Source organism: Acipenser ruthenus, chromosome 3 (assembly GCF_902713425.1).
Source record: "Acipenser ruthenus chromosome 3, fAciRut3.2 maternal haplotype, whole genome shotgun sequence".
NCBI classification, from domain to species: Eukaryota; Metazoa; Chordata; class Actinopteri; order Acipenseriformes; family Acipenseridae; genus Acipenser; species Acipenser ruthenus.
Window position 1 is genome coordinate 92,397,245 of NC_081191.1, and position 14,725 is coordinate 92,411,969.

At 42.0% G+C, this 14,725-nt stretch overlaps 1 protein-coding gene across 4 annotated transcripts in view; it reads left to right on the top strand.

The window, feature by feature from the left end:
* The window catches only part of LOC117394403 (zinc finger and BTB domain-containing protein 47), a 37,518-nt gene extending 23,199 nt beyond the window's left edge, over positions 1-14,319 (top strand). For all 4 annotated transcript variants that reach the window (XM_059018776.1, XM_059018775.1, XM_059018774.1 and 1 more), the window contains 4 exons: positions 150-297; positions 2,233-2,348; positions 7,158-7,302; positions 7,905-14,319. In XM_059018776.1, the coding sequence (XP_058874759.1) occupies positions 150-297; positions 2,233-2,348; positions 7,158-7,302; positions 7,905-8,239 (744 nt within the window). In that variant the 3' untranslated portion in view covers positions 8,240-14,319. The remainder of the gene's footprint in view (positions 1-149; positions 298-2,232; positions 2,349-7,157; positions 7,303-7,904) is intronic.
* The last annotated feature ends 406 nt before the right edge of the window (positions 14,320-14,725 follow it).

Genomic DNA, 14,725 nt, shown 5'->3' on the forward strand with positions numbered 1-14,725 from the left:
GGCCTTGCTGTTATCACTATGTTTCCTACACCTCCTCTGATGTTCCTCACACCTCTTCTGTTTCAGTGTGCAACCTGTGGGAAGGCATGTGTTACTGCATTCATGTTTCTAGTTCAGAGTCATCTAACCCGTGTCTCTTCTGTTTTCAGTGTGTAACCTGTGGGAAGGCGTTTAAGAAGCTCTGGTCTCTCCATGAACACAATAAAATTGTCCACGGCTATGCAGAAAAGAAATTCTCATGTGAGATCTGTGAAAAGAAATTCTACACAATGGCTCATGTCAGAAAACACATGGTTGGTGAGTCGATACAACCCTGGGTAGTGTGTGTGTGTATATAGATATAGATAGATCTGTGTGTGTAATAACATTTGAAATAAGCTACTATAAACAATGCGTAGTCTGCTTGGTGTGGGAATGCTGAAAGGCTTTGGTGATTGGTCAATGCCACGTTTCAGTGCAGCATTTGTGTTCTAAAAATTTTTCAATTTCAAAAATAAAACAACAACAATTCCTCACCAATTTATGTGAATGAGCTTCTTTTAATATTAGCATGTTTTGCCATCAGGTAAGAACAGAATCTATTTCGCTTAAATCAAAGATAGATTTGGGGGGATGTTTTTGACAAAGTTAACCCTAGATAATACTTCAAACTCAGCACAGAAACCAGGACCAGAGACAGTTGTAAATGAAGCAGAGACAGACTTTGCACTGAGGGCTACGAGACACATGGTCAGTGTATGGGATGGGTTACCAAGCCCCGGTACTGGTGCTGACTCATTATCACTAGCAGACACATGGTCAGTGTATGGGATGGGTTACCAAGCCCAGGTTCTGATGCTGCATCATTATGACCCAACTTGACAACATTTACAGATACCTATAAGAGTAAAATCAAACATAAGATACAGTAAGTAGTTATAGGTAGGAGCAGGAGTTGAATGCAGCTCAGTGCAAGTACAAGCTGATGCCATATAATCCAGCATGGTTGAGAGTTGTGAGGTTTACAGATGCTGTCTGAACAGGTGTGTCTTGAGGAGGCGCCGGAAGGTGGTCAGAGACTGAGCAGTCCTGATATCTGTGGGTAGGTTGTTCCACCACTGAGGGGCAAGGGTGAAGGAGGCGCTGGCTTTGGAGGCGGGGGAGCGGTGGGGGGGTACAGCTAGTCTGAGGGGGCGAGAAGGGGTGTAGGGAGAAATGATAGTCTGGAGATAGGAGGGAGTAGAATGGTCAAGAGTGATAGGCGAGTACAAGAGTTTTGAATTGGATGTGAGCAGCGATAGGGAGCCAGTGCAGAGAGCGGAGCAGCGGTGTAACGTGGGAGAAAGGAGGAAGGGAAAAGACAAGGTGAGCAGCAGAGTTTTGGATGAGCTGGAGCGGACGGGTAGCAGAGGCAGAGGGAGTTGCAGTAGTCAAGGCGGAACGGTACCAGGGTCTGAACTAGGAGCTGTGTGGAATAATCGGTGCGGAAGGGGCGAATTCTGCATATGTTGCTGAGGAAGAAGCGACAGGAGCGTGCTGGGTATGAATGGAATGCAGCACTGAAGTACAGGAGTCTGCAAGGAGCGGGCTATAGGGTGTGAGAAAATAGCATTAAAACAAATCTTTATCATAAAGTGTGTGCCTTTCCCGTAGGCAAAAGTGAGACCTACAAAATGATGGCAATACATTTGTTGAAAGGTATACTTGAATTGTTTTGTAGCTCTCTTCGGATCTTCATGCTTGTCTGGTTCCTAGTAGCTGATAGATACTAGAGCTGATTGATCTCAATGATTCAGCAGACACAACACAGTCCTCTCCATACACTCACCACTGTATGAGAAAGTGTCTCCACCCCTGTCCAAGGTCTGTCCACTCAGTTTGTGAGTGTGTCCTAGTCTCTGTGCTATGCTTGAGATAGTGGCAAGGGTTAATTTAGCTGAGTAATTTTAGGATTTTAATATCTTCCCCTGACCCTTCTTTGTTCTAGGGTAAATAGATCCCTCTACCTTCAGTAGCTCGTACCATGTAGCCCTGGGGATTAGTGGAATTGCATTTCGCTGGACTCTCTCCAAAGCCACAATGGTCTTTTTACTAAAGCGGGATGTTCCTTCCCAGGATGCCCATGTAAACCAGCTGATGTCTTTTTCCAGTGCGTACAATTTAAATACATGGTAATATCTGCCTGGGGGTGTTTACTGGGATTATAAAAAACTGTCCCAAGCTCCCATGCTCTGTTTTGTTGTTGATTTTCAGCTCACACGAAGGACATGCCATTTACCTGTGAGACCTGCGGGAAATCCTTCAAGCGCAGCATGTCTTTGAAAGTGCACTCGCTGCAGCACTCGGGAGAGAAGCCCTTCAAATGTGAGGTAAGAGAGGGATTGAGTGAAGCTGCAGCACTCAGGAGAGAAGCTCTTCAAATGTGAGGTAAGAGAGGGATTGAGTGAAGCGCTTGTGATGCTGTGTGTTGGAGTCGATCACATCCATGTCACTGGTAGAGCGATGCCCAATCACTCCCATAGATTTTAACTGATGGAATGGGCTGGTGCGGCAGCTTTGCACAGGATCCAAGCAGCTGTGGTTTGTTATCTAAGAGTTTGTAACAAACAGGCCTCTAGTACCTCGTTTCCATGAGCATGGACTGAGTGTCAGTCCAAGCTGATCCGGGTTCTCCCGAATTGCCGAACAGTCGTAACTAGGCATTGTAGCGCCCAGGGCAGGCAGTCATATTTGTGCCCCCTCCCCATTTTTTTCTTTTTTGGGTGTTAAAAGTTGGATTGGTATATTTTCTGATGTTTCATAGTTTTGATTAACTTATTGTTATTTCAGAATCTCTCCTTTTAACATGTTTGAAGGGAACAAGACATTACTTAAAATGGAAAGGAACTTGTTAATGCTTGTTCACTGCAGGTTTATATTTCCTACAATTATATTCAACCCACGCATTTTCAGAATCAACCAATGATAATGAGCTTATTTTATGTATGGTCATTTTCTGTTAGTCAGGGCTGGAGTTCAGTTTTTGACTCCACAGTAAAAGCTAAGGCAGTGATCAAGCTATGTGCTTATAATAAGGACGATTTAAATAGTTTTCTTTTTTCTGATCAGATTAAAACTTGATCAGTAAGTGCATGCGTTTGTGGAATTGACTTGCTGTATATTCAGAAAGACATAAACTCACATTTCCATCTGTATAGTTTGCAAAAAGAAAATTCTTCCTTTTCCATAAAGATCCAAAACTATTTCGAATTTAGCAAGAGCCATGCAGGTTTATGTGCTATTTTAAACAAAAAAATAAGGAGGTCATTAAAAAAATAACTAGATATTGTGTTTCTTTATACATGCATATTTTAATGCATTGTAAGAGCTACGTAATTATCAAATAAACTTGTTTTATAATGGTGCTTTTAAAAATAGCACATGGTGGGGTCATTTGTCCTGAATTTTATTCCAATAAATAAATTCTGGTACCACATTTAACATCTAGATGGTGAATTTTAATGGCCGTTTATCTATTTGCATTTTCTTATCAATTCATTTTGTACTTGTTGCTATCTTATCGTAATGTTTTGGTTTACCTTTATTACGTAGGTGCTTAATATGTGTTATGAAACATGCCTTTACATTTCATTACATTTATAGTAGTGCTGGTCCTGAAGGCAGCAGGGGTGAATAAATAAATAAGCAATGCACACCGCAGGGGAAGCGAACAACACAGATATGCCAGAATAATAACGAACTGGCGACGCTATGGTGTTGGTTTGTGTAGAACCAGGTTCGTGGTCATTAAGACCGTTGCTAAGGAAGTGACACATTCCCTTTTCTAGTGCAGAGGCGCATGCGATCTTCAGACTATGCTAGGGGGGGCGCTGACAGCTGACAAGTGAAAACACTGAGAACCGCAGGACAGAATTATTATTTGAGTGGCAATGCATTGAAGTCATTTTTCCGCCCCCCACAGCTGCCCTGCTCACCCACCCCTAGTTACAGCTCTGTTGTTCCTGAACCCCCATTGGTAGTCTACCCGAGCCGAGTGAAAAGACTCAGTTTCTAAGCAATGCGAGTTTTCGACAGATGTTGGCGGTTCTTTCCCAGCAAGCCTTGCAGCTAAAGTTGAGTTCATTAGTTTACAAAAACGAAAGGATGGATGCTACTGCTTTGTTTCTGATAATCCTAACAGTTGTTTGGAGCTTTTTGTTGCAAAATAAAATGACAATATTAAAGCATGGCTAATGAGGAAACAAGGTATTGATATGGTATTAATCCAGGCCAGGAGGGAATATGGAAAGTTTGAATTGCAGGTTCAAGCAAAGAGCACATTTATTTCATTTATTTCACTTATTTTGGTCGTCCCCAGTACAGTTCTCCACACATAGCCTACAGTACAGTTCTTTACACATAGCCTACAGTACAGTTCTCCACACACAGCCTACAGTACAGTTCTTCACACACAGCCTACAGTACAGTTCTTCACACACAGCCTACAGTACAGTTCTTCACACACAGCCTACAGTACAGTTCTTCACACACAGCCTACAGTACAGTTCTTCACACACAGCCTACAGTACAGTTCTTCACACATAGCCTACAGTACAGTTCGTCACACACAGCCTACAGTCCAATTCTCCACACATAGCCTACAGTACTTTGACAGTTCCATCCTGTAGCATGCATGTCAGAGTCAGACGCTGCTATTACTCAGCCCTCTAGTTAACCCCCTTTACTCTAGGCACGTCTGCACAGCTCTGCTTCTGCTTCTCCTGTTAACTGGGAGTTGCTCAACAGAGCAGATCACACAGTCAGGGGTATTAAAGCACAATCAACCGCACTAAAGGTACAGCAAGCAGTTAGTCCAGGGGCATGAAAAGCTTTGAGTGCCTTGTCCTAAATTACATGAATAAAGCAGAGCGGGAAACTGACCTGTTTTTATATACAGTGCCTTGCGAAAGTATTTGGCCCCCTTGAACTTTGCGACCTTTTGCCACATTTCAGGCTTCAAACATAAAGATATGAAACTGTAATTTTTTGTGAAGAATCAACAACAAGTGGGACACAATCATGAAGTGGAACGAAATTTATTGGATATTTCAAACTTTTTTAACAAATAAAAAACTGAAAAATTGGGCGTGCAAAATTATTCAGCCCCCTTAAGTTAATACTTTGTAGCGCCACCTTTTGCTGCGATTACAGCTGTAAGTCGCTTGGGGTATGTTTCTATCAGTTTTGCACATCGAGAGACTGAAATTTTTGCCCATTCCTCCTTGCAAAACAGCTCGAGCTCAGTGAGGTTGGATGGAGAGCATTTGTGAACAGCAGTTTTCAGTTCTTTCCACAGATTCTCAATTGGATTCAGGTCTGGACTTTGACTTGGCCATTCTAACACCTGGATATGTTTATTTGTGAACCATTCCATTGTAGATTTTGCTTTATGTTTTGGATCATTGTCTTGTTGGAAGACAAATCTCCGTCCCAGTCTCAGGTCTTTTGCAGACTCCATCAGGTTTTCTTCCAGAATGGTCCTGTATTTGGCTCCATCCATCTTCCCATCAATTTTAACCATCTTCCCTGTCCCTGCTGAAGAAAAGCAGGCCCAAACCATGATGCTGCCACCACCATGTTTGACAGTGGGGATGGTGTATTCAGGGTGATGAGCTGTGTTGCTTTTACGCCAAACATAACGTTTTGCATTGTTGCCAAAAAGTTCGATTTTGGTTTCATCTGACCAGAGCACCTTCTTCCACATGTTTGGTGTGTTTCCCAGGTGGCTTGTGGCAAACTGTAAACAACACTTTTTATGGATATCTTTAAGAAATGGCTTTCTTCTTGCCACTCTTCCATAAAGGCCAGATTTGTGCAGTATACGACTGATTGTTGTCCTATGGACAGAGTCTCCCACCTCAGCTGTAGATCTCTGCAGTTCATCCAGAGTGATCATGGGCCTCTTGGCTGCATCTCTGATCAGTCTTCTCCTTGTATGAGCTGAAAGTTTAGAGGGACGGCCAGGTCTTGGTAGATTTGCAGTGGTCTGATACTCCTTCCATTTCAATATTATCGCTTGCACAGTGCTCCTTGGGATGTTCAAAGCTTGGGAAATCTTTTTGTATCCAAATCCGGCTTTAAACTTCTCCACAACAGTATCTCGGACCTGCCTGGTGTGTTCCTTGTTCTTCATGATGCTCTCTGCGCTTTAAACGGACCTCTGAGACTATCACAGTGCAGGTGCATTTATACGGAGACTTGATTACACACAGGTGGATTCTATTTATCATCATTAGTCATTTAGGTCAACATTGGATCATTCAGAGATCCTCACTGAACTTCTGGAGAGAGTTTGCTGCACTGAAAGTAAAGGGGCTGAATAATTTTGCACACCCAATTTTTCAGTTTTTTATTTGTTAAAGTTTGAAATATCCAATAAATTTCGTTCCACTTCATGATTGTGTCCCACTTGTTGTTGATTCTTCACAAAAAATTACAGTTTCATATCTTTATGTTTGAAGCCTGAAATGTGGCAAAAGGTCGCAAAGTTCAAGGGGGCCGAATACTTTCGCAAGGCACTGTATATATATATATATATATATATATATATACAGTATATATGACAAGTAAAATTTCACAAACCTGGGGTCCTTCAAGAAGCTGCTTGAAGAGATTCTGGGATCAATAAGCTACTAACAACCAAACGAGCAAGATGGGCCGAATGGCCTCCTCTCGTTTGTAACCTTTCTTCTGTTCTTATGTTCTTAACCTGTCTGTAAAGGTCTTATTTCTGATGTCTTAGACTTGCTTGCTCTTCATATTGTCATTGCTTGTAAAATATTTAGCATGGCAGTTTTATATATTTATGCCTAAGGCTGTATTCTTTTCATGGCTATCACGGATTTCATGATTTCCGTGAAGTTACCCATGGCTGTGTAATATGCAGTTCCCTGTGCAGTTCCATTTCTGTTAGAATAGTGTAAATATAAATATTTTTTATCACTTAAAGATAAATACAGCAAACGTCCTGGCAGCCGGTTTAGTTTGTCTTCAATGAAAAAGACACCAGCTGCATCAAATATTGGAAATATTTCTGCTGAAGATGGCTCTGTCCAGTACAAGAAGGGCACATTTCACATGTCTGTTGTAGTTGTTTTCCATGTATTTGTGTTTTTATTTTGTCTGCCGTGTCTCTGTAGAACTGCAGTGAGCGCTTCCAGTACAAGTACCAGCTGCGCTCCCACATGAGCATCCACATCGGACACAAGCAGTTCATGTGCCAGTGGTGCGGGAAGGACTTCAACATGAAGCAATACTTCGACGAGCACATGAAGACACACACTGGTGAGCATGGGGAGTTACACTTCATCTTCTTAACCCTGTCAAGCCCATTCCTGTACCTCCTCTGATACGATGCTTAGCCACCCCTCTATATTATTATTGAACTCTGTAATGCTCATTTCTGTATCTCCTCTGATATGATGCTTAGCCACCCCTCTATATTATTATTGAACTCTGTAATGCTCATTCCTGTATCTCCCCTGATATGATGCTTAGCCACCCCTCTATATTATTATTTTGTAAATCCAGCCTCAAAAGCCAGAATTTTTCATGTGCAGTATGTTATGTGTTTCCGGACAGGGGGAAACAATGTGTGTTTTGTACAAGAAACGGAATCTAGTTTTATAAATAAAGTATCTTCTCATTTAAAAACTGGGCATTACAGGGTTCAAGTGGAAGCAGCTGTCTTGTACTTTCAAAATCCTACCTGTCATGAACTTCCCTTCACTGCACAGTATAGGTCTCGCATGTGAAATCTCCTAAAGAAATGACACCGGCTACTACACAAGGTCAAAGAAAGTTTTCAGCTTTCTTGACTTGCCTGCCAGGAAATGTGTTCCCCTTGTTGCATCTCCCCCTGATGGGAAGCTCTTGTGTCCCTACAGGAGAGAAGCCTTTCATCTGTGAGATCTGTGGGAAGAGCTTCACCAGCCGTCCCAACATGAAGCGTCACCGGCGCACGCACACGGGGGAGAAGCCATACCCCTGCGACGTGTGCGGACAGCGCTTCCGCTTCTCCAACATGCTCAAGACACACAAGGAGAAGTGCTTCCGGGTCAGCAACCCCATGGGCCTCGCCAATCAGGGAGCAGCAGCAGCAGCAGCAGTGGCCACACCCCTGTCCCTCCCCCTGCTTCCCTCCATGGCAACCATTACCCCGTCCTCTCACCTACCCCCCCTGCCACCGCTGTTCCCAGCCGGGAGGGTAAACAGCAACTGAGCAGAGAAACACACACATACACACACTCATTGTAAACAGCAACTGAGCAGAGAAGCACACACACACACACTCACACACTCTCATTGTGAACAGCAACTGAGAAGAGAAGCACACACACACACACACACACACACTCTCACACACTCTCATTGTGAACAGCAACTGAGAAGAGAAGCACACACACACACACTCACACACTCACACACTCTCATTGTGAACAGCAACTGAAAAGAGAAGCAGACACACACACACACACACACACACACTCACACACTCTCATTGTGAACAGCAACTGAGAAGAGAAGCGCGCACACACACACACACACTCATTGTGAACAGCAACTGAGCAGAGAAGCGCACACACACACACACACACTCTCATTGTGAACAGCAACTCATCAGAGAAGCGCACACACACACACACTCATTGTAAACAGCAACTGAGCAGAGAAACACACACACACACTCTCTCATTGTAAACGGCAACTGAACAGAGAAACACACACACACACACACACACACACACACACACACACACACACACACACACACATGTACGTACGTGTCAAGGTCACAATCTTGGTAAGGCTAACCTCCATTTTGTAAGCGTGGAACCCATTCCAGCTGAGAAGGAGCTGTTCAGCAGTAAAGGGATGCCGATCTCAGGATCGGTAACCACTTCCACTTCTTTTATTCTTTTAGTTTTTAATTTTTTTGAATGTCTCAAGTTGTCAAGTTCAGTTAAAGAAATGCAGAGACAGTGTTAAAGCAGAGACAGTGTTATTTTGGACATTGTATTTTACTGTGGGAGTTACACAGTCTATGCTCTGTATGCTTCCACACAAGCCCATACAGCACATAAAGCTTGTTTAATGGAGAATTGCACGATTTCACCGTCACGGAGTCCTTCATAATTCCGCCTGGCTGCTCCATTCTCATTGTAAGAAGCTACGGAACAACTTTTTTTTTTGTGGGGGGCATTTCACAAACTCTTTTCCAGTAACCCCCGATTTCCAAGTTATAATTTCTGAGAGAAATCGATGTAACCCTAACCGTTCCCAGTGGGAATTTCTATGATGCCGCGTCAAGAAATGTGGGTCAGATGATTATTATTTTGTTGTTGCTGCTGCCCCTCACCCCCTAGTTTTAAAGATCGTTTGTAATTGGATCTCAGTTTTCAGCAGCTGTGATTTCTCTTCCCTGAACGCCTGTGTGTGTGTATAGAAACTATACTAGCCTGAGGAAGTACTGGGTCTTCAGTCCCTTTATAGAAGGCAATCTCAAAAAGGACTTCAGAGGAAGGGGGCAGATTTTCAGCAGCAAGCAGAAGAAGTGATATTTCTGACTGTTCCATGAACACTTTACAATGTGGAGTACAACAAAATAAGAAACAGGATCACTTTACAATGTGGAGTAGAATCAAATAAGAGAAAGGCTGTAGACTAAGGACTCCAACAAACGTGGAGCTCGGTTTAACTTCAAAATCAATGTAACTTCAAAAGTTATGCAATGGCATAACTGTATTGCTGTGTAGAAGAGTATACTGGACTGTATACTGTGGCTGAGGAGCAGTGCAGCAGCCACAATAGGAAGCTCTGTGTTTTCTTGTTTTAGTCATCAATCACTTTAAAGACATGTGCAGTAGGAGAAGTTGAGAACTCAATTGTAATGCTCCCACGATAACCAAATGCTACTCTGTGTCTAGGGCAAGCTTATATTGCATTGCAATAACCAAATGCTGTGATCTCATTATATTGCATTCATCCATCATTTCTAGTGATGCTGATGGAGTGCTGTTTAGAATCCCTGGCAGCATTTCTGTAAAACATGAAGTGAAGACTTGGAAAGCTGTGCAGTACACAGTGCAATGTGGGGACTACGAAAGCTGTGCAGTACACAGTGCAATGTGGGGACTACGAAAGCTGTGCAGTACACAGTGCAGTGAGAGGACTGAGAAAGCTGTGCAATACACAGTGCAATGTGAGAAAATGTGTCGCTCTCTCTATATCATGTAATGGTATTTTAAGCTTGGAAAATGTTGCAGTCTTAAAAGTGACTCTAAAAAGCAAAAGGTTTGATTTGCTGAGGGATGGCGGATGACAGACTGTTTTGTACTGCCTAACCTGAATCGTGTTGCTTATGTTAAGCAGTTTGTTTTTATAGTTCTGTTTGTGGAGTAACTTGGCACTTGTTTTTCTTGTTTCCTTTGACCCCTCCTCGCACCTCCTTTTTAGAGGCCACAGCTAGTATAGCTATCGCTTCACTTTTACAATACAACGCATGTACTGTGATACAGACGCTGTACTGGTGTATAAAAACAGTTGGCAATGAGCACATGTAATTGATTCATACTGTAAGGGTAACTGTCGGAAGCTAAGCACAGTTCTGCTTGCAGTTCCCATTTGAACCCATCAGTTGTCATTGTCCTTTAAGGACAGGCTACTTTGTCATTTTTGGAGCATTTTTTAACCTGTTGCCGTATTCCTTGAATTTGAGATGGAGTCCAAATTTCCCACCCTCAATTTGAGGAAAAAATAAAACATCAAATAAATCTGTATTTACAAAGATACAACCTCAGTTACGCATATGGAGGCAGTTTGCAGCCGTCTGCTATCACACGGCATTACAGATATGTGCTGCTTCTCATTTCCAGCCGTCATTACTCACTCCTGTTTTTCTCCCAGTTTGTGAACTGTGGTATTGCTTGGCATGTCAAAAAATACGGGGCTCTGATCACATTTTTATCTGTCCAAGCTGGTACTGTTTGTTAGAAAGGCTGAAATTGTGCTGAGCTTCATAGCTGGTGTGAAATTTCACTGATTACAGGCACGTCTAACTTGACTGCCCTCAAAATAGAACACAGCTGTTTGTAGCGAAAAAGGAAGGACTTGAATTTTTTTTCTGTGAAGGAATATTGATTTAGAATGTAACACATTTCATAAATACAGCTTGTATTCTGAATGTGGTACTTCATGTGTTAAACTGAATCACAGTGTGAGCCTCTAATACTAGCAGGGTTAAACTAAACAAACTGAGATTCATAACATTTTTTAAATGTATTACTGATTGGGTATGGTGGAGACCACTGGCCATGTCTATTCCTTTCCCCAGGATTCTTACTGCACTACAAGGCTAGAGAGAGCTGGTGTTATTTGCAATATTGCACAGTACAAGGCTAAAGCTAGAGAGAGCTGGTGTTATTTGAAATACTACACAGTACAAGGCTAGAGAGAGGTAGTGTTATTTGCAATATTGCGCAGTACAAGGCTCAAGAGAGCTGGTGTTATTTGCAATATTGCACAGTACAAGGCTAGAGAGAGCTGGTGTTATTTGCAATATTGCACAGTACATAGCAATTGTGCAAGACACTATTTTATAAACAATACCTGTCTCCACAAGAGAAATAGTCAAGAAAAAAGAAAGCAAGTCACTGCTTGTCTGCACAGTGGCACAGTATGTACTGTACGGTACTGTAGATGCCTGTGGTACTGAAAGGCAAATACACTAAATAACACACTGCCCAGTGCTGCTTCCATTTGCTGGGAGAATAACTGACAATAAGCATTACAAAAAAAAGGGCCTTTCTGCTAGTTTAACTGTTATCATTTTTTATCAGTGTATTACCTTTTGATTTCTGACTGTAGGTCATTAACATATTTTTTTATGCATTTTGCATGATTATTAAGTTACGGAAACTTTAAAACAAAAAAGACATCTATCGGGACAAAACCCAACCCACTCCGATGATGACGTGTGTGGCATGCGTTGAACCCTGTCGCTTGCAGTAACAGATCCTGGGTATTGGTTGCTGTCTCACTGGGGGAGGCGCACTTTATCTAGTAGAGCAGCTTTGTCCCCTGGATTCTGTGGCTGGAGTCCAGATACTGGCAGGAAGGGATCCAAAATATTACAGAAAACTCTGATTTCATGCTGACTCTTAGGGCATGTCGCTACCCTGGGTGGTGCTAGCTATTGGCCATTTCTCCTTCTAAATATCATATTGTAGCTGCGCCTATCTAATTATAATGTTTCTAATCACACAGAAGAACATGAAACGGGATGTTTAGAAGGCATAAGGGGTTCTAATCACAGAAGCACATGAAACAGGATGTTTAGAAGGCATAAGGGATTCTAATCACACAGAAGCACATGAAACGGGATGTTTAGAAGGCATAAGGGATTCTAATCACACAGAAGCACATGAAACAGGATGTTTAGAAGGCATAAGGGATTCTAATCACACAGAAGAACATGAAACAGGATGTTTAGAAGGCATAAGGGATTCTAATCACAGAAGCACATGAAACGGGATGTTTAGAAGGCATAAGGGATTCTAATCACACAGAAGCACATGAAACAGGATGTTTAGAAGGCATAAGGGATTCTAATCACAGAAGCACATGAAACAGGATGTTTAGAAGGCATAAGGGATTCTAATCACACAGAAAGGCATGAAGTAGGTAGTCTCAAGGTTTGATTCTGGAGCCTCTTGGACAATTGAAATGCTAAAGAGAGCCTGTGTTAGTTTGCCGGCAGGTGGTAATAATATATAATACCACGAGAGCTGCAACCATGTACAGTGTATGTTGTTGCCATTCTGGTAAATTAGGCATCTGACGACATGCCTTTAGGAAGGGGCTAGTGTCCAGTCTTCAGTCATGTGGTCTAAACCCTGACATCTTTAGCTGCATGCCTGGCTTGACACACTGACTGATACATGTCCACAGACACCGACGGTATGTCCATGCATATATTTATATATGTTACAAAGAAACCAAGGCAAGCTCTGTTATGGCCAGAACCAGTCACATTGTTAAGTCATCCCAGTTTTGCTGTTATATTAACTTTATATATATTTCTATTGTCACATGTTTAAATGGCAAGAGCAGATCTGTTTTTTTCTGTCTTTTTATATATTTAACATGTTTTGGTCAGATGACAATAGAAAGAAAGCAATGAATTGTTTAATGTATGTTTGTAAGTGTTCGGTGGCTACCTGTAGTCTAGTTGACAGTGTGTGAGAAATACACTCTCAACTACCAAATACTTATAAACATGCAATAAATACACCCGTGAATGTGTGGGATTATTTACTTGTTTTAATGGCTTCATAGTTACTACGCCGTCCGTGGAAAGCTGGCAACACTAATGTGTGTGCGTGTGTGTGTGTATCATATATATATATATATATATATATATATATATATATATATATATATATATATATATATAGGCTGCTTCTCGAGGCCTGTCCACACTCCTGTCATTCTTCTCCTGGCAGGTTCTCTTTGTTTGTTGCTGACCAGCTTTGTAGAGACCAGGGAGAAGAGCTTCATTGAATCCAATATTTCACTTTGTAGAGACAGAGAGAGAAGGAGTTCATTGAATCCAATATTTCACTCATTAAAAGCAGAGGAGTAGAACTGCACTATAGATATGTCCACCGTGTGGCGCTGCAGTATATTGTTATATTTTCAAATGGCTTGAGAACGGGGGTCTTTGTATAGCGGTGCTGCGAGAGCTGTGGGGAGAAGAACGAGCAGAGATGTGGTCTTGTTTGTCTTGCTCACTAATAGCATGTCTGTGCCTGAGCCTGTAAAAATAGTCACATGGATTTATTATTATTATTATTATTATTATTATTATTATTATTCATTATTATTATTATTATTCTGTATTATTATTATTCTATGTTATTGTTGGAGTTTCTAGAGTAATATTCTTTGGTTTTGGTCTGTTTTTTTAAAGGAAGTTTGTTATTTGGGTTTTTATGCTGCTAGTAGGGGGTTGTCAGTCTCCCCAGATGACTGATTTTCTGTGGCCTTTGTACCCAAAACCAAAAGGAAATTAGGATTCAGAACCCAGCCTGAGAAATTGGGTTGTTTTTGGACATTGCTGTGTTTTATGCCCCTGAATTGTGAAACACCAGAATGTAAGTGAATTGTGAATTGCAGTAATACAACGCTGTGGTTTAGGGTAGCTGTAGACGTTATGCACTACAGTGCGAGGGTTGTGAATTGCAGTAATACAACGCTGTGGTTTAGGGTAGCTGTAGACATTATGCACTACAGTGCGAGGGTTGTGAATTGCAGTAATACAACGCTGTGGTTTAGGGTAGCTGTAAACGTTATGCACTACAGTGCGAGGGTTGTGAATTGCAGTAATACAACGCTGTGGTTTAGGGTAGCTGTAGACGTTATGCACTACAGTGCGAGGGTTGTGAATTGCAGTAATACTACGCTGTGGTTTAGGGTGGCTGTAGACGTTATGCACTATAGTGCGAGGGTTGTGAATTGCAGTAATACAACGCTGTGGTTTAGGGTAGCTGTAGACGTTATGCACTACAGTGCGAGGGTTGTGAATTGCAGTAATACTACGCTGTGGTTTAGGGTAGCTGTAGACGTTATGCACTACAATGTGTTGGGTACTGAATGCTTTCTTTAGTGGTAGTTCATGAACTACTGTACCAGGGCAATGAATGATCCC